Source organism: Budorcas taxicolor, chromosome 19 (assembly GCF_023091745.1).
Source record: "Budorcas taxicolor isolate Tak-1 chromosome 19, Takin1.1, whole genome shotgun sequence".
NCBI classification, from domain to species: Eukaryota; Metazoa; Chordata; class Mammalia; order Artiodactyla; family Bovidae; genus Budorcas; species Budorcas taxicolor.
Genome location: NC_068928.1, coordinates 45,085,180 through 45,106,056, shown reverse-complemented (window position 1 = coordinate 45,106,056; position 20,877 = coordinate 45,085,180). Strand labels below are relative to the sequence as shown.

At 40.5% G+C, this 20,877-nt stretch overlaps 1 protein-coding gene across 2 annotated transcripts in view; it reads left to right on the top strand.

Annotated features, from left to right (window-relative positions):
* Positions 1-20,877, top strand: part of NSF (N-ethylmaleimide sensitive factor, vesicle fusing ATPase) — a 148,387-nt gene that overhangs the window by 125,926 nt on the left and 1,584 nt on the right. The window contains exons 18-21 of one of the 2 annotated variants that reach the window (XM_052657416.1): positions 15,961-16,095; positions 17,134-17,247; positions 20,415-20,470; positions 20,631-20,730. In XM_052657416.1, the coding sequence (XP_052513376.1) occupies positions 15,961-16,095; positions 17,134-17,247; positions 20,415-20,470; positions 20,631-20,730 (405 nt within the window). The remainder of the gene's footprint in view (positions 1-15,960; positions 16,096-17,133; positions 17,248-20,414; positions 20,471-20,630; positions 20,731-20,877) is intronic. The other variant, XM_052657417.1, reaches the window with a different exon arrangement.

Genomic DNA, 20,877 nt, shown 5'->3' with positions numbered 1-20,877 from the left:
ATGTGGAACAAATTTCTCTAAGGATTGGAAAGGAAGAATATAGGAACATGTAAGAAGTAAAAGGCAGATCTGGTTGCCTTAGTGATCGGAAGTGGCGGGGATTCTAATAAGATACCAGCCTGTCCTTAAGCAGAATTGGGTGGCTCTGAGCTGGACTGCTAGATGACCTGCTGTGTAAGCGAGTCAGTGGCAGAAGAAACGAATGCTTAAGATATTTCTAGTTGGCATATATTTAACAAAATAAAAATGTGGTTTCTCTGTACCATCTTACTTTTTAAATTAGTTTGTGTCCTCTGAAGAAAATAAGGGAGAATTTTTCAAGGTGATCCAGTGTCAAGACTATTTGTCGTTCTGAAGTAGAAGCCTTCACTTTGCCAAAGCATTATATGTAGGCTTTTCAGCTGTTTGCAGTTAAATATTAAAAGTATATGAATCCCAATGTTGTAGGGATGCGTGGACTATTAGTAGAAAGCTATTATTTTATCACTGTCAAGGAAACAGAAAAGTTGTAGGCATTTTTCTTTAAAAAGAGGAACTGTACATGCATACAATACAGTAACCAATATCAGTCACAAAATCTTTAATTTTGCATTTGTTGTAATTCAGCTTTCACATAGAAAAATTGTGTGTGCATGTGTGCACATGCTGAAATAAAAGGATCCCTTCAAGGGCACTGTGTTGTTATGGATCAAGATATTCTCTTTTCTACTTCTCCCCATCCCCCATCTCCCCTCCCTCATTGTAAATTGGCTTATTAAAACTGGTTCACAAGCCCTCCTTTTTTCCTTTTGTGATTGCTTTGGTCTTGGATTTTCAGTGTAGGACTAAAAATTCAAGTCAGATTTCAGTTACTAGGATAATTTTCTTTGAATTTTAAATTTTTGTAAGTAAATGCATAGATTTTTAATGAACCCGGTATTCAGTGGATTTGCTTTCAGTTTAGCTGGAGAGTTAATTTCATGATTGATTTATTAGCCCTTTGAAAGTATAAAAAGTGGTATCTGTAGTTCATGAAGACTGAAAAACATCATCACATTTTGTTTAGCATCTTTTTAAAACCAATTAAAAGCTTTTCTAAAATGGATTGAACAGGAGAAAATAAAACATGTTCCCGAGGTCTTTATTTCAATCAAGTTTCCCTGTGTTCTGCAGGAGAAGAGATCGAGGGGGGATAGAAAAATTGAAAAGGGCTGTCCCAGCAGGGAGCCATGCCGGAGAAAAGGGCTGCTCTGAGAACTCAGCAGCAGTAGCTAAGAAAGCTCCCAGCCTGCTTCATCTACATGCAGAGTCACACAAGGCATGGGGGTGCTCACCGTCACCACAGAGGTTTCACATGTGCTTCCCTGCTGATTCCTGTGAAAAGCTAACAATTGGCTTGGAGGGTAAAAGACCACTGCAGTTCACCCTCCCTGAGCTGGACGTACAATTTGTCCAGTGTTAGGAAATGTCCGGCTTAGCAGTGAGAGGCTCGAAGACACCCCTCCTTCCAGTGAGATTCCTAAAGCCGGCTCTTTTGCTTGATGACACTAGGGCTCTTTTCAAGTTTTGCAGATTTATGGAAGTCGAGGGGAATGTGCTTTTCAGGATCAGGAGGATGAAAGCCTTAGTCTCTTCCTGTCAAGAAAGAGGCAGTAGTAAGGCAGTAAGGCCAGGTAAGCCTTCTTGCAAACTGTAACACGAATGGCTTTGTTATTTTCCTCCTGGATCTCTTCTGGCACCTCCTTTTTTTTTTCCTTCCGGGAGACAAAGTGCCTGAAAAGGAACTCCTCAGCTGTGAACTGACATAACTTCCTAGTTTCCTCAACAAGTGTGAGAGCAGTTAAGCCCATTAACCCGACTGCCTTAATGTTTACCTGACAGTTTTTGCAAATCAGTTTGGAAGACCTGATCCATATGTACCAGAGTAACCTTGTAACTTATAGAGATCCACTGCTTTTTCACTTCAGTGCTTCCCAGCCTTTTTCATATCCCGGCATATAGAAAATAATAACATCTGATGATGTAGTTGGGTAAGTGGACGAGGTCAGTCACTGCTGGCCAGAGGTGCATCCCCACCAGGTGCTAACCCCCTTCCCAAGGGCTGAATAGTATTGATACCATAGAACACTCATAATTTATTCACAGCATTCCAGCTGGCAAAATCTTTGGAAACTGTGAACTTTTACAAAAGAAGACCACTCCAAATTAGTAGCAATATTACTGAAGTAGGACTCAAAAGACCTCACAGTTGTTAAGACTTTTAGCTAAAAAATAAAGTTGTTGAGAAAAATTCCTTCCTCACTGCTCTGGCACTTAGGAATATTAACCTGAGAAGAAAGAAGTAGGGCTTAGAGCTGGGAAGGGTGTAATAATGTGTGAACCAGTAAGACTCTTGGTAAATTCCTGATGGGAACTCAGGCAGACATGTTTGTTTCTCCATGGGTTTCATTTAAGGTCACCGATCTCTAGACAAAATTGCTTTTCCTGTAATCCTTATATGATATCTCAGTGCAATCTTACTTCAGATATGTTATTAGGAAGTCTTGGTGATATTAAGCAACTCCTCAGGCTTTGGGTTGCTTTAGCGAAATAAGCAAATAATGGAAGAGACTCCAAATCATGCAGGCCTAAACATGAATATCTGTCTGTCTATCTGTTCAAAATTAACTTGGGCTAATGACTATAATATGACTCAATAAGATATATAACCACTTTAGGAAAGAGGTTTAGTCATTTTGCCAGACACATTAATTGTAATCACTGATGTGGTGACTTTTGCATTAGACTTCTTTATTGAAAAAAATCTGGGTGATGATTGACAGTTTAGAAGCCCAGTTTTCCCATTTGTTAAGTCAGTGATATTAGATGGCTACCATAGTTTATAAATAAATTCTCTAAAAGTATACTTCACTTAGTAGATTATCTCAGAGAGTTCTGTGTAAGTTGAATATATATATATATATACACACACACACACGTGTATAGAACAGTTTTAAGTTCATCAAAATCAGTGAAAGAAGTTTGAGTCCTTTTATAAAATATTGCTATAAATATCTGCTAAATAAAACCATATTTTATTTTTTTGCTTTTTCTGTATTTTATTTTTTAAATTATTTATTTTAATTGGAGGCTAATTACTTTACAATATTGTGGTGGTTTTTGCCATACATTGACATGAATCAGCTGCAGTAAAACCATGTTTTCTAAATGGAGTTTTTGGTTTGTTTTTCAGTAGAGCACATCTACAATACAAATTAATACAAAAATTATAAGCTAGATATATACATACACACACCATTTATAGGTAACTCAAAATTCAATCTCTAAATTTTAATCATAGAGAAATGCTAATGTTGTTGAGACAAAATATTTTCTCATTGCCTTAAATATTGATGTATTACTGTGACATGACATCAGCATTAGAGAAGTGTTGATTCTACCATCCTAGTGTTCCATGAGGCCATGAATCTAGTTATGAGTGTACTCTCTGCACAGCTTACTCACTGTATTGGACTTGGAGTCAGAAAAACTGAGTTTGAGACTTAGCACGGACACCTGGCCTTATAGTCTTCAACTAGTCCCTTAACATCTTTGTGTCTATTTCTTCATCTGTAAAATGGCGATGATTCCTCCCTACCCCCGCCATGGACGGCCAGTGAACATCGTGTAAGTTCTGTGTAAACCTGTGGGCTGCACAGACGTAAGGTATTAATGCCTTATTGTGAAAAGCACAGAGTTACTGAGAAGTCGGAGTATAGTGTTGTCCACAGAGAATGTCATTTGTAAAGAATCTTATCCTTAAAAAAGGATCAGTGTTTTCTCTTGAGTGATTTGAATGTTCCCATTGCTTGGAGCCAGGGGTTGACATCTAAGATTCTGTTTCTTCCTGTTTTCTTACTGTTTTAAAGTTCTTGGAGGTTTAGTATTTTATTAAGGCCGTTGGTTAGAACTGGAAATATATCTCCCAGTTGTTGTTTTAAGAAGAGAGGTGCCTTTAGATAGTCCACAGAACCTTTTTTGCATGTAAGTTAGGAAAGGTAGGGAGTGTAACTGCTGTATATGGCACATTTCCACGGAAAGTGAATTCAGCGTTCCAAGTTGGAATGCCCAGGTTCAAATTCCTTCACTAGCAATACTGGCAAAAGAAATAGAGACACTCTGCTTCCCCATCTCCCATTCGCTGAAATTCAGAAGCTTCCTGAGTCCTAAGACAAATACTTTGGTCTGGGGATTGGAGATCCCGATTATAAAAGGGAGAATGAAGTAGAAACAGGAATTTCGGGGTTCAGCAGCATGAGGAGTAGAGAGAGGGTCTGGGCTTCTGGTGGACTGTGGGGCCCTGAGGACACTGCCCATTACACTAGACCTTGGCCTCCAGGGACTGCCCCCCTACTGCCTTTTTGCCTACAGCTGCTTGTGACTAAAGTTCCCCTTTTTGCCTTCTAATCCAAGTGGAACACAATAGCGCTTCACAGCTTCTCTCCTACGTTCCTGTCCCCAAAGCAAATACACAGGCCTTTGGAAATTCCTTGGGGTTTATACTTTTATGGCATAACAGCTATTGAGTGAGAAGAACCACTAAGGAGGGCCTTACAAAGGTCTATCAATGTTCCTGATAGTTATTACAATATAGGTGGAACAAGGCCTTGATCTTTTTAAGTCACAACTTGGTCTGTAACCATTTTTCATCTTGACAGTCCTGCCTACCTCTCACATTGGGGAATGGCAAGAGTGCTTTTCACAGGGAAAGCTCCAGACTACCTGTATGGACCCACCATTCTGCTTTCCCTTCCTCCCGCTCTCTCTCCTTCCCTTCCTCTCTTCTCTGTCTTTCCAGACTTATTTAGGCCATATAGATAATACTATTTGTTGAATGGACATCTTGAAGCTGAAGGGTCTTAACTACACATGTTAATAGAACTGGCATTGGCAGTGTAAATAAGAGCTCAGGAGTTAGAAGGCTTGAGTGTGAATCCAGTCACTTTCTGAGCCTCAATTTTCTCACTGTAAATCGGGAACAGTGGTAATATTTAATATTTAAGTCTTAAGAATTAAGTAATATACATGTTGGTTATAATTTTTTGTAAACTACAAATCACAACTCAGTTTAGTATTCACTTTAAAGAAAACTCTGACTCTTGTCTTTCCTCATACACAAAAATAGATAAAACCAACAGAGTAATCCATATCAAAGGAGCTAGGCTCCAGATAGCCAGAAGCCAGACCTATAGACACGTCAGCAGGAACAAAACCTTCCTTGGCCTCTACCTGCCAGCCATCACGCTCCCACAGACCCTGCCAGGGCCAGCCCTGGAGCAAGTGGAAGAGGTGCCGGTTCCCTGAGAAAGAAGTAATCATGGGGAGGGAGGACAGGAAGAAACACCAGCCAGAGCAGGGAGATGAGAAGCTGGGTGGCCGTCTGCTGGTGCAGTAACTGTATAAACTGGGCCAGTGTCAGAAACTGCCTGCCTAACGATCAGATCACCTTCCACCTAATCCTCAGTTATTCTCTAGGTACGATTTCAGCTATAAAGAAAAAAGGCCTGGAGGGAATATGCCAGAATTGTTTTCTGTGATTGTCTTTATGGCCACCAAACTTTTTGAAAGAAAAGTTTGCGCTCAGCCTCCCAATATTTTAATGCATTTATTATTCTTTAATTGATGTTCATTTTAAAATGCACAAAAGAATTTTTTTTAAAGAGTGAAATGAAAAACAAAAGTAAAAAGGAAGTTCTGTTTCTCTGTCTTAAAGATAACTGCTCTTATCTTAGATGGTGGATTATGGGTGGGTTTTTCTGCTTTATTATTTCTTATATTTTATACATTTTCTACAGTAAGCATTTATTATTTTATAATCAGGAGAAAGAAAAACTTAACGTGCATACAGTTGTATTCACTTTAGACTCAACAGTATAACTACCAAAGTTCCAGTCCTTTGCAGCTGATTTGCTGCTTGGCTAACAGTAACAGAGTCGGACACGGCTGAGCAAGTGAAGTGATACGTATGGCTGAGTGTCTTCCCTGTTCACCGGAAACTATCGTAACATTTTTTATTAATTGGTTATACCCCAATACAAAATAAGAAGTTAAAAAAGTCAAATAGCATTTTAAAATTAAATTTTCTCCTGATGCATAAGTTCTACTGGCAAGTGTCATCTCTACAGATAATAAAGCCTTACAACATTTATTAAATCAGTTTTTCCCTTTATGTCCATCCTTTTCTTTGACTTGACATTCTTTTAGTATTAATTATTGGTAAAGCTTTAAAAAGTATAATAATTACTAGTGAATTCTGAAACAAGCAAAAAAAAAAAAATCACAGGGCTTCCCTGGTGGCTCAGTGGCAAAGGATCCAGCTGACAGTGACGGAGGCGTGGGTTCAGTTCCTGACTCCGAAGGATCCTGCATGCTGAGGAGCAGCTGAGCCTGTGTGCCGCGGCCATTGAGCCTGAGCTCTAGAGCCCGTGCGTTGCAATAAGAGAAGCTCCAGCAGTGGAAAGTCCACACACCACAGCTAGAGAGTAACCTCCACTCTCTGCAGCTGGAGAAAAGCCCCGGCAGCAATAAAGACCAGCACAGCTGAAAAAAAAACCACAGAGGTAGAAATTAAATGAGAAGGAAGAGGAAAAGTGACCTGCGTAGAGCACAGGGGACGTTTTAGGGCATCTTAAGCTAAAAGCAGAGGGAGGAAGGGAAAGTCTGTAGGTGCCAGGTGGAGGAGTCTGGATTCGCTGATGAATCAGTCATCATTTTAGTTAAGTTTCTAATGAAAGCACCCACAAAACTGTTCCTTTTGGCACTGAGAATACTGTGGCATGGTCATACATCTTTATTTTCTTAAATTTATTTAACCTTTTCTCCTCAGAGGTCATAATTCATAATTTCTAGGTGGTATACCTATCTAACTCATCATTAAGAAATCAGCCACTGCTGATAGAATTTTAATATTGCACAAATAAAAATGGATGGCAAAGCTTAGTGGGAATATCCGTGAGGCCTGAACTCTAGTTTCAGCTCCCTCCCTGGATGTAAAAGCTTACCCCAGGTTTCTCACCTATAAAATAGCCAGGAGAGGAGAGAGGGAAGGAGCGAACTTAGGTAAGCTTTCAGAGCTGCTCTGAGGATAGTCTGATGATTCCATGTCTTTTTCACAAACTGGTACTAAAATATTCTTTAATAACCCAAAGTGGTCTGCTCTTGCCTTTCGTAATTATTTAAATTATTTGGGGTGAAGTTGCGTATTTCACAGTCAGTGTGCATCGTGAATTCCCCTCCCTGTTGTCCTCTTTCTTACTGGCAGCACCAGGAGGATGGTTACAAAACCAGCAGACTAAGAATTTGCTTCGGGGTAAAAATCTAATGGAGAGTTTAAGTGTAGTTGTCTGCCTCATTGTAGCTTGATTTATTTGAAACATCCTTCCTTTGGTATTCAACTGAAACATTTAACTACCAGAAAAAGAAGTTACAGACGTTTGAGCATCAAGAAATCAAATACATGCAGGATATGCAAAGAAGCCCCATTCCTCTCATTTCACTGCCCAGACTCTTGGTTGTTTTTAATAGCAGTCAGATTTTTCCCTGGATTTGGAGAAACCAATAGGAGATACGTAACAATACTTATCTTGCCAGCTTAAAGTAATGGCTTGTAATGAATCTTTTCTCCGTGAGAGTAGTCTGCATTATGAACAATTACAGCTTAACTTTTGACAATCAATTGATTAGCTAAAAGAAAGTGGTCTGACATCCTTTGCATCTACTTATATTGTAAATGAAGCATACATGCCATTCATTCTAGATTCTTTTCTTTAAAACTTGTTGACATAGTATTCAACGCTTGGGACTCAGAGACATAGACACTGTAACTATAGATACTTATTTTCCTGTTGAACCTTCCATATAGTGTGTGTTATTTCAGGACCAGAAGAGAAATTGTAACAAAGAAGTGGGGGAGTGATCTGTGGCCCTTGACACCTACACTGAGATCACCATTCATTCATTCAACACAAATGTATTTGAAGGGTCACCATGTTCAAGGCACAATGCTAGCCCTGGACCCATCAATAAAACCAGACAGACACAAGTCCTGTCCTCACAAGGGAAGAGCAGCAATAGGTAGAATAAATGAGATCCCTACTGTTGGGGGAGGCGGATAGAGCCTGATAAAGGGCGATGAAAGAGGGTCTTATGGGAAAGGTGGGCCTTATGGGAAAGGTGACACTCAAGCAGAGCTCTGACTCTGAGGCAGAGAACCATGTGGCTGTACCAGGAAAGAGCATTCGAGGCAGAGGGAACATGGGAGTGTCTTTCATGCACCAGTCGTGCTGTGCTCAGAACCGCAAGGACAGAGATGAATCAAGCATGGCCCTGCCCCCAGGGAGTCAACAGGCTAGAAACAAGATTCAGGCTTGCAAATAAATGTAGTGGTAAAGTTGTACAAGCTCTACGGTAGGTAGAATTTTTTTCTTTTAATCTGCATTGAACTAAATTAAAGTATGAGTTGTTACTCGCATTTCAAGAAGGAAACCAGTATATGGGATGAACTGAAGCACCTCTTACCAGGAAAGCTTTGCAGCCTCTCCCCTGAGCTGATTTCTCCTCGGAGTCATTGACTCTCATCAGGGCACCTGACTCTTGCCCACTACCACAGCTACTTCTGAGGGGTATTTGATCTTTAGCTTCAGGCCTCGTCTGGGCCTTGCTGTCACCCTAGTTAAGCTGAAGACTGGAGCACTCATCTCCCCTGAACAGAGTGCATCTTGGCCCTCTGGGAGAGTGCTCTCGGAATCTTTTGCGGCCAGTGCCCTGCCTGCCTTGTTAGAAAGGGAATTCTCAGGTGCCCAGAGCTTGACCACCTGACCTGAGGTCGCAGATTCCTGGCATCCCAGTCCCAGGCAGAGGATGGCTTTTCAGGTTCCTCTCAAGACCATCTCACTTCCTTTCCTTCCTGCCTCCCCTGACAGTGATGGCAGAGGTCCCCCTTTCCCAAGTATCCTTCACCTCCTGCTCTACTCTGACAGGTAGAAGTAGGATTTTTAATCCCATTTTTATGGTTGAGGAGGAGACAGATGCTGAGAAGTTCAGTAATCCAACCCACATCACCCAGCTGTGAATGGCGGAGCCTGTACTTGTTCCACGGTACCAAGCTGCTGTCAGGGACCTTGCCTCTCCTCCCTTGCTTTCTCCCCACCCCGGGCTTGCATTTAAAAAGGAGGCATGTGTGTGCATCACTGATGAAAAGGTGCAGATCCTCCCTGGGCGCACATGCTCTGAGACCTTATTTCAGAGATGCCTTTCTCGTAGCAGCCTCCTCACAGGCCACTGGACTGCCCGGCATGAAACTACTGGGATCATCTTTCTCTCCATTACAGTTCTTCCTCCTCCAGCACCTTCTTTAGTTTCTTGTTGCTTTTTATACTAAACTTCCTTCCTTAGTTTAGCATTCAGAGTCTTCTTTTTTTTTTTAGGCTACCTACTCCCCTCTGCTCTAAGAAGACTCTGTTTTCAGCCCTTGGTGCTCTAGCTCAGCTGCCTCCACCACCCACGGGGGAATTAGGAGACTCATTCCTTCTCCTCCAGGGCCTCCTCTTCACCAGCGTCTCTGTGATACTACAGGAATCTTCCCAGAAGACCCTCTGCCAGTGAAGCTGTGCCTCTGTGCTATATCCCCGCAGCCGTTACTCATTAGTGTTTGCTGGTGTGTTCCTTGGTCTCTGAATATTTACTCACTCTCCCCAGCTGGATCGTACTCACTTTGGAGACACAAACCAAATCTCATAATTCCATACATACTTGAACAGAGTCAATTCGTGTTCATGATCTGATCAGCTAATCTATTTTATCTTTTACTTCCCGGGCTTACAAATTCCAAATTCAGAGAAGCTTCACTTTTATTTACAAAAGCTTCAAATTCTAACAACGAGAAAATAAAGTTTAAGGCCCCCGACACACTCACTTCTTAATCCATTTCAGGGTTTCCAATTGTTCCCAGTTCATTCTTCTTACCCAGGGTGTATTGCCCTTGCTCAGCACTGAATGATAGGGAAAGAATTGGCCTTTCTTTACTGCATAACTGACTTTACTTTTGTTAGCAGGTTAAAATCAGCCCTTCTATTTCACTGCAGTATTATATTGGTGGCATTTTTATTTAAGGGGGAAAAAAAAAAAAGCTTTCTTCCACATGAACTTTTGTTACAAATCAGTTTATTGGGGCCAATCAATGGGCAGGACCTATGAAAGGGTGTGGATTATCTGGTTAGTCCTTTGTGTGGCAAAAGGCTTAGATACTGCTTAGTACTTGGCTCATTCTTCATCATGTAAAGAAGTGTTTTTTTGAAGGATCAACACCTGACTGAGCCCTGCCTTTTTCATGGTAATGTTTTCACCTGAGTTGCTTCTTATAGTAGTAAGAATTAGTTAACTAATACTTATTTAACCTTGGAACAATGTTTATCATAATCCGATTGGCAGATAGTCATTTTATTTAGGCCTTTTCTTTATTGCATCAGAACTGGAAAATCTCAGAGTATTCTGGGAACATTTTTTTCCCAAGTAAGTTATCTCTCTGCCTCTTTTCTTCCCATCAAGGGGCATGTTTTGTTTGGCACTACAGATTCAGACTGGTAGCCACACATTAACAAGTTGGATTTCTCTTTCTGGGTTGAGCTCTACTTCTGTTTTTAAAGCTGGCCTTCCCACCTCATGCTGCTGGCAACTTTTTCTCCAGAATGATTTAGGATATTAAATATATTCAGAGCTGGTTTTTCATGATAAAGCTGCCTCATGAGTACTACCACTAATTAATATACAAAATGACCCAGCACAATTTAATTATTTGGTAATGTTTTTCGGTGTTTTCTTGAAGATGATGCTTACAAGTCAAGGCCTGAACTTGCCTGGGTCATGACCTCTCTGCAGTGTTTGCAGTCTTGTTAAACAAGAAGAAAAGCAAAACATAAATTAGCGTCTCCATTATAAGTTGCTCCACATTTCCCAGTCTTTCAACACTCTGAAGCGCATAGTCACTGGTAACGTAAGACAGGGTTTCACTAGGAAAATGGCCATTCCAGGTTTTAGAATGGTTAGCAAGCCATTCTTCGAGGGCCAGTGTTGTCCTTTGTAAGAGAGGAGCAAAATGAGGGAGCTTGAATTATGGACTTAGGAACATTGGAAACCTAAAGAAAAAAAGCAAAGTAACAGTTAACTTTTCTTTTTTTAAGTTTGTCCTTTTTAAAAAATATTTATTTGACTGCGCCAGGTCTTAGTCACAGCGTGTGGGATCTAGTTCCCTGACCAGGGATCAGACCTGAGCCCTCTGCATTGGGAATATGGAATGCTAGCCACTGGACCACCAGGGAAGTCCCAACAGGTACCTTTAATTATAATGAAGAGGTACCAGCCTATGTGGTTTTGAGATATGTTCCCAAGTTTTCAGAATTCAATGTTGAAAAATAGCTTGAATGTAAAAAGCACCACCTTACTGTTACATAATAGAAATTTATATGTCTTTAATTAGTGTTAGTCACTCAGTCGTGTCTGACTCTTTGTGACCCCATAGACTGTAGCCCACCAGGCTCCTCTGTCAATGGGATTCTCCAGGCAAGGACACTGGAGTGGGTAGCCATTCCCTTCTCTAGGGGATCCTCCCAACCCAGGGGTTGAACCTGTGCCACCTGCATTGCAGGCAGATTCTTTACCATCTGAGCCACCAGGGAAGCCCTTCTGTGTCTTTATGTGTTTTTAATTACCCCCCGACATCTCAGTTTTTGTTATTTTGCCTTTGGATTTATCTGTTTCTGCTCCTTCAGACTTGGAATGTCCTTCCCCTTCATCTCCAAGTCAGCCCACTCACTCGTTAAGACAGTTCAGATACTGTCTCCTCCAGAGGAAAAGGAGATGTTTCTCTGCCACACATTTCTTCCCTCTTCCATCCCATCCTGCGCCTTTGCCTCCACCTCTCCATAGTGTATTGTAGCGATCTCTTTTGTGTCTGTCTCTCCATGTGTCAGGTCGAGTCCATATTCATCCAGTAGCTTGGTAAGGGTCTGTTGACAGTGTGTTTGATTTTTAACGAGTTAATTTCTTGAATAATAACAATGATTACCCTTTAATCTCTGTACCTCATAGGTATACTTCTCTCTTATAGTCTTTGCACAGGCACTTGATATGCCAATTACTGCTTATACCAGAAAGCCTCAACTTCGTTTCTTTGGTGGGCCGTTGTTTATGGTCTTACAATATCTATTCTTGTCACAACAGATGGACAAAAACAATCAATTAAGACTGAGAAAAGCTAGCATGCCTTATTAGCAATAGTGGTTTAATATTTACAAAACCCAAAGTGTAATTGTTTGGGCTTTTCCTCATTTAATGCCCTGAGTTTCTGAGATCTGAGAATAGGTGTAATGATTGAATTAAAGGCTTATCTGTGGAATGAGTGTGTATCATAAATCTAGTGACATAGTTTAAAGTCCATTCTTCTTCCATTTTCCAAGTAAACATTTTTAAAATGTGTTTTTCTTCATGAAAAAAAGGCAGTATACAGTTTTGGATTCTGGATTTGGTTTCCATTCTTGGCTGTCTTATTTATTAGTTATTAGACCTTGGACAAATTAGTCAAATCTATAAGACTTAATAGCTCCCACAGTAAAGTGGAGATAATAATGATGCTTAATTCTTGGGAGCATAATGGACACTGAATGAGAGATGAATCTAAAAAGGCACCATGTTGCAAATAGGAGTAAATGGATGTCTTCATGTTGAGTGGTGAGGTACCCAGACCCCTTAGCCCTCAGGAAGGAGACTGAAAGATTCTCTGGGGAAAATGTACACATCTTGACCTTTGAGGGACCCCCAGTAATCAGCCAAGTCTTACCATCCTATAGTGAAACCCTCAGATTTCAGAGCTTCCAGTTAATAGTTTAACTCTTAAATATGAGTAGTCATCCAACAATCACCAGGCACTTGCAGAAAACCACCAATGAACAAATAAGGGGGGAAAAAAGGAACTCAGAGGAAACAAAGACAAAGCAGAGAAAATAAAAAAAATTTTTTTAAATATGTAATATTCACAGAGCCCTAAAATAAGGTACTATCCATGAAATATAACAGTATGTGATTTTTTTTTTTAAAGATACATTCAGGAAATAAAGAGTGACTTATCTGAAGGTTTGTAACTTATAGGACATAGAGATAAAGAAAAGATTTTTTTTAAGTTATATATTTTTTAAAAGTTAGTAGCAATGAGTCAGAAAATCAAAATGGCATCAGTCTGCTAGTCAGCAGCACTGAAAATTAAAAGACAATAGAACAATGACTTGATAATTCTGAGGGGAAAATTGTTTCTAGCCTTATTCTCTATACCTAGCCAAACTATCAAGTATGAGGTGTACAATATTGAGGATGGAATAAACGCATTTCCAGGTCTTAAGTTTTTATCTCCTGTACACTTTTTCTCAGGAAGCTTTTGAAGTCTGTGCACCATGGAAAAGAGGGAATAAACGGGGGGCGGCGGGGAAAAAGGAGGGCTAGCAGACAGGGAATCTCAGAGAGGAGAGAGGAAGATAGAGAACTGTCAGTTCAGATTGAGCTCTGAGAACAGAGGACTCCACAAGGGAAATGCCCTCAAGAAAAAACACCCAAGCGATTTCTCTGATGGCTCAGTGGTAAAGAATCCGCCTGCCAGTACAGTAGACACCGGTTCAATCCCTGATCTGGGAACATCCTACATGCCACAGGGCAGCTAAGCCTGTGCACCACGGCTGTCAAGCTTGTGCTCTAGAGCCTGTGCTCTGAAACAAGAGAAGCTACTGCGGTGTGAAGCCCCCGCACCATGACAAGAGAGTCGCCCCTGCTCCCTGCAACTGGAGAAAAGCCCTCATGGAGCAGTGAAGACCCAGCTCAGCCAAAAATGAGTAAATTTTAAAAATACACCCAAAACTTTAAAATTCCTGCTTATTTAACTTATATGCAGAGTACATCATGAGAAATGCTGGACTGGAAGAAGCACAAGCTGGAATCAAGATTACCAGGAGAAATATCAATAACCTCAGATACACAGATGACACCACCCTTATGGCAGAAAGTGAAGAGGAACTAAAAAGCCTCTTGATGAAAGTGAAAGTAGAGAGTGAAAAAGTTGGCTTAAAGCTCAACATTCAGAAAATGAAGATCATGGCATCTGGTTCCATCCCCACAAATAGATGGGGAAACAGTGGAAAGAGTGTCAGACTTTATTTTTTAGGGTCTCCAAAATCACTGCAGATGGTGATTACAGCCATGAAATTAAAAGACACTTACTCCTTGGAAGGAAAGTTATGACCAACCTAGATAGCATATTCAAAAGCAGAGATATTACTTTGCCGACTAAGGTCCGTCTAGTCAAGGCTATGGTTTTTCCTGTGGTCATGTATGGATGTGAGAGTTGGACTGTGAAGTAAGCTGAACGCCGAAGAATTGGTGCTTTTGAACTGTGGTGTTGGAGACTCTGGAGAGTCCCTTGGACTGCAAGGAGATCCAACAAGTCCATTCTAAAGGAGATCAGTCCTGGGATTTCTTTGGAGGGAATGATGCTGAAGCTGAAACTCCAGTAGTTTGGCCACCTCATGGGAAGAGTTGAGTCATTGGAAAAGACTCTGATGCTGGGAGGGATTGGGGGCAGGAGGAGAAGGGGATGACAGAGGATGAGATGGCTGGATGGCATCACTGACTCGATGGACGTGAGTCTGAGTGAACTCCGGAGTTGGTGATGGACAGGGAGGCCTGGTGTGCCGCTATTCATGGGGTTGCAAAGAGTCGGACACGACTGAGTGACTGAACTGAACTGAACCGAACATGTTAGGACATGTTGGCATGATATTTGTGGCTATATTTGTTTCAGGATGAACTTGTGATAAGTACCTGATAAACTAAGCAAAGGAGGGAAATGGCAATTATTAATTCTTAACAAGAACAAAATGTTGCCCAAGAAATGATACTACATGGCTTAGCCATAAATCATATTTATATAATCATAATAAATAGTATAGATTTAACCAGAGACTGTGAAATCATTATATTGGAAGGATGAGAAAAGGGACATATTGGAGGTGCGGGGGTTAGTGCAAAATTAGTATTAAGTCTCCATCTTCCATAATAGGAATTCAGGAAATAATATTTAAAGCCGAAAAGAAAGATCTAAAAATAATAAAGTGCTATTGTTATTTAAAGATAAGGAAGTAAATACAAGAAGAAAAACCCAGAGAGTAGAAAATGGCTGCTTCTGGAATGTGGGAATCAGGAATGGTGGCTTAAGCCTGGTATAGTTTTTAAACATTCCTTGTTACATTAGGGGGCTAAAAATTAAAATGAAGTTAAAAATATTAAATAAGACAATTATGTGAAACATATAGCACCATGCCTTTCACTGCTGCATAAATGTAAACAAATATTATTACCTGAGGACCTCTCCTAAAAAGCATTTATGAAGTCTTGCTAAGTGGGTGGCAAGGACTTTCTTTTTTTTTTTCCAACCATACATATGTTGAAATATGTATATATTGGCTGTGGAGATGAATTACAGACATATATTAAAGTATCTTTCTATTTGGTTTGTATATCTTCCTGATTTACTGACCCAGGATGTTACTGATGTGGATGAGGAGAAAGAACAGCTGCTTATTTCTGAACTGCATGCTGAAGAAGGTGTTGCTTTTTCTAAATCATGTCGTTGATAACATTTTTAAATGATTTTTCAAGAGACTTCCCTAGCAGTCCAGCGGTTAAGATTCCCCACTTCCACTGCAGGACAGGAAACTTAAGATCCCACATGCCGTGTGATGTGGCCAAAAAGAACATTTTCAAGAAGATAGTTCTGAATTTTTTCCTTCTATTTTGCCTAAGCATTTGCATTTCTGCAATTAAATAAATGGGTGTTGTTCAGGCTTAGTCTAGTTTCCTAATGAGTTCTTTCCTTTGTGTTTTAATACCTTTTTTCCCTATGATCAGGGTCGCAAGCTTCTTATCATTGGGACCACGAGCCGCAAAGATGTCCTTCAGGAGATGGAAATGCTTAACGCCTTCAGCACCACCATCCACGTGCCCAACATCGCCACAGGGGAGCAGCTGCTGGAGGCTCTGGAGGTAAGGATGAGGGAGGAGAGTACACACTGCCCAAAGAAAGGAGCTACGGGTGTGGCTACGGGCATCACACCTGGTGTTTAGTTTCTGTGTTAACACAGAACACGGAACCCAGGATACACCTCCAGTCACTTTCAGGAATTAGAGGAAAAAGAGAGAAATACAAGTGAGAGTGAAGTAATTCTTCATTCCTCAGCGGAAGCAGCATGCAAACTGCCAGGAATGAATTACTCTGTGCCCAGCACGACTAATGCATATAGATTACATGGGCCAGAAGCTTTGGGGGGGGAGGGAAGTAGAATAACATTATAGAAAACTCAGTTCTTCATACTAGCATTCAGTCTGTTTACTTGCAGTTAATCAATTTGAGCAATAATTAAAGCCTTAAAGGAATCTTTTATTAACAGGCTCATAATATGGAAATGTTTTCTTTTTTGAGGATGACATAGTCTTTAATTTTTTAAAAAATATATATCCTTTATTAAACTTTTGACTAATATTGGTGTTCACAAATGACTTGATGAAGTGTTAAGAAAGATTATTTAGTTACTTGTTCAGCAGTGATAGAGTCAGGAAGGCTTCTTAAAATCCTCAAGACCTGTACAGTTGGGCATACTCCCAACAAAATAGAAGCTATATGATAAATGTTTCCAGCTTACCTGTTTGAGCAGTTTTTGTGCCGAGGTTGAGTGAGAGAATTAAATTTAGTCTGCTTTGACATATACAGATTATTCTTAGAATGGAATGTTAAAAATTTTAACTGATATTTATTATGGATTGGAGCTATTTTTCCCCCAGCAAACATATCTCTAAATTATACTGAAGGTCCATGAGAAAATAGGGTTTAAGATTCCAGTTTTCATTTTCATAATTGCACTTAATGGATTCAGAAAAGTCAAGTTGGATTTTAAAATATGAGAGAATTCTATCAGCTTGAACCAGTCAGGTAGTTCTTATCACTATTCTTTCAAGGGTAAATGTGGAAATTAATGTTGTTGATGTCCTTATATAATGCTTTCCTTACTTTTATTGTTTTCGTAGCTATTGGGCAATTTCAAGGATGAAGAACGCACCACAATTACACAGCAAGTCAAAGGGAAGAAGGTCTGGATAGGAATCAAGAAGTTACTAATGTTGATTGAGATGTCCCTACAGGTAAGATGCTTCCTTCTCCATATGGTTCAGGCACAGAAAGTTCACAATGTTATCCCAACAGGTGTTATCGTTCCCTCTCACCAAGATTTTAAGTTGAAAGTCTCCTGTATTATTTCCAGAGTCAAGTTGATGTCAGCAACCTGCTTCGGAGATCAAACAACAACTTATTGGTACTTTCTTTCCTACTTCTTAAAATTCAAAAACAGAAGAAAAGATGACAAAATTAAATTTTAATTTACAGAGTCACTAGGTTTTACAGTTAGAAAAGACTTGAAAGAACAATTTCTGCTGCCCCTTCATTTTAGAGGTGAGGATCCTGAGAGTCCCACCAGCTGTCAGTGAGTTAACCAAGGTCGCAGCTAGTGATCTAACGGGGTGGAGGTGGGGAACCTGGCATTGTCCATCAGAAGTCAGGAAGCAATGCACAGATGCCAGAGGGGGCCTGGGAGACTGTTTCAAGGGACAAGGTGATTGAGTGTAGAGGTTAAACAGAGGCTGTATATATTCTCCCCTGGCAGGGCTCCTAGAAATTTCACGCAAACTACTGTAGGGTTGAAGCATCCAGGATCACATAGAAAACTAAGCCCCAGGCTACTGCCTGGGCAAAAACAGATGAAACTTCTTTGAGACCTTCTCACATCTACTGGCAGCTTACCTCTCTTCTTTTTGTAACTCTACCCCTCTCTGTGCCTATCCTGTGTCTTCTTGTCCTTATCTGACATACTAGTTAGATACTAACTGTGTCGCTTCGAAGCTGTATGAGTTCAGGGATCTTGGCTCTCACTCACTAGTAAGTCCACAGCTCCTGGAACAGAGCTGGACACATAGTCAGGCCCTCAGCCAATTTCTGTTGAATGAATCTCTCCTGGGTCCTCGGTGGACAGACTGGCTGCATTCTGAGCTTCATGCATAAACACTCAGTCCTGTTGTTCCAACAGTGTGAGCTGTGGGTGGCAGAGGTGAAATTTATTTCATTTACTGCTGAAATAGGCTCTTAGACCAATAACAAATTGCAATCACAAAGTGAACGCTTTTTTAATCTTTGCTGGTTGATTTATTTTAAAATTGTGGCTTTCAGAAACCTTCAGCTGGACTATTTTTAAGCCAGTTTATTTCTATTTTTCCTTATGAGTAGTAAATTAAAGTTCCAGACTAATCACTTTGCTGAGGATTATTCTTGGTAAAGGTGCACATACATTTGTGTTGGCTCTTTCCTTGGAAGAGATAAATCTGTCAGACAGTCAGCTCTCTATGCTTCATTTCTTTAAGTTTCAGCACAATTTTTTTTTCAATAATTGCATAGAAGAAACTATGTGGGTTTTTCTCCCCAATCCCTACCCCTTCCTCTCTTCCTTTGATGCCCGCAGGTCAGTGATCAAGTTAATGCCTCCTCTGTTTGTGGGGTGGAAAGTGAGAGCGGGGCACTCAGACCTAATCTTCAGCGACTGACACTTCATAGGCCTCTGAGTTTGAACCCCTTCACATCAAATGGATTTCGTGCAGCTGAGTGAATTCTCTTTAGATCTGCCTTAGAGAGACCGAGTCTAAGTGAAGAGGCATGTAGTTTAGCCGAATATAAGTCATGTTACCTCTCTGTTCACCATACACAATTCTGTTAAAACTTGCACAGTGCCTAGGATCTGCTCTGACTGGATGTCACCTGAGGGAATAAAGTCATTTATCTAGATTACTTTTTTCCTCCCTTTCCCTTGACTTTTAATTCCATAGCTACAGGCAAGTCAGTAAGTCATTGCTCACACATATTAAATATGTTTAATGGGCAAAGACCTGCAAGTACTGACTACAGCAGAGCTCCAGCCAGTTCCTTTTTTTTTTGAAAAAGAACTTGACAATTGATTCATATGTAATTCTATTCCCAAAGAGGAAAAATGTTTCTCTTGTTAACTATTCACACTTTTTCTTAGTCCTTTGTAGTCTGACCTCTTAACTTTGATACATTCAAAACTTGGATTTTTGGGGGGATAGAAGAGAAGAAATCTTTAAAAAAAAAAAAAGTGGTCGGAGGGGGGAATCCAACTGCACATTTACCCACAGCTGCGCCGAGCATTTGAAAGCTATTCCTGGAGGGCAGGGAGTTCCCTCTTGGGGAACAGGCTTTTGCCCTGGAACATTTTTTCAAAGTTAGGTGTGTTTCTTACAATAAAAATTCATCTTCAGAAATTAAAGCTGTTTTTAATTTTTTTTTTTTTTCCAACTTCACATCTCTGGTAGACCAATGAGAATAAAACAAAATTAAGCAAATTCATAGAAATTTGAATATGAGGAACTTCCCTTGTGGTCCAATGGATAGGACTCCATACTCTCAAAGCAGGGGCCCCAGATTCGATCCCTGGTCAGGGAACTAGATCCCACATGCTGCACCTAAGACCTGATGCAGCCTAAACAAATAAATAAAATTAAAAAGAAAGAGAAAAGATATATGGTGAAAATTTTTTTAAAGAAATATGAAATGAAAATGAATAGGGATAATTAATAATAGCAACCTAGGCCCTACAACCTGAGTGAGAACTGAGTCCCCAATCTTTTCTTAGACTCACAACGCTGTTCTCAGTCCCAGGAGACCTGGATTATCCAGAGAGCATGTCAGAGGAATCACCCCCACTGATTTTATTTTTTCGTTTCAGCACAACCGTTATCGTTAATTATGAAGAAAAACCTGTGCCAGGCACACCAAGATTAAGAAAAGCTAAAGAATCACTCATACAGAGTTAATAGGCTATTTTTTCACTGTTTAATCAACATCAATTGGCTTCTTCCATTTTGGTCCTGCTTTCATGCCTTGGATGAGCCCCATGAATTGGATGCCATTTGCACCCCCGTGAATGGCCTGCCCTGCTCTCACAACGTGCTTCTCAGGGCCACCTCCTCACCCAGCACCAGCTAAGGGGTCGCTAGGCTGAGGTGCCTGTGGATGACCTCATGTATAGCGATTCTCTGTGCTCCAAAATCCCTCCTCACTTCCCTTAAGTGACACGGTCCACTTTGCTGTGTAGCAGACTACTGGTTAAGGAGCAGGTAACATATTTCCATGGCTCACCAAAGCCCTGAGAAAGTATAAAACCAATCATTTTCTTGGCATGAAGTAAGTGCATCATTTTTAGAAGGTACCACTAACCCGTCTTCTTTATTCCTTCTGATATATTTAGATGGATCCCGAATACCGTGTGAGAAAATTCTTGGCCCTCTTAAGAGAAGAAGGAGCGTAAGTACATATGGCACTTGAGACCTCCAGCCAGACTCCCCAGTCTTGTAAACCCGTGTGCCTGTTCTAAGAGTTGCTGTACAGTGCCTGTGAATTTGAATTCTCAACCTCTCTTGCACAACTTTGTTTCCATTTATTAGAATTCTCCGCTGTGTTGTAGGTCTAGGAGACCCAGCAAGGAAGTGGGTTGTACTGTTGGTTTGCTCTCCCTGTCCTGCTTCGCAAAACTTCCTTGTCACAAGGCAGGAAAAAGCACGATGGTACATATTTATTGGAACCTGCTTTTAAATGCATGGAGTGTAAACATTTTCTTGTGTGAAATGCTCTTCTAATGGCAAATGCATAGTGAAAAATGTAGATAAGCCACTAAGAAGCTTTCAGTGTGGTTTTGTGGTGCAGGGCTTTTT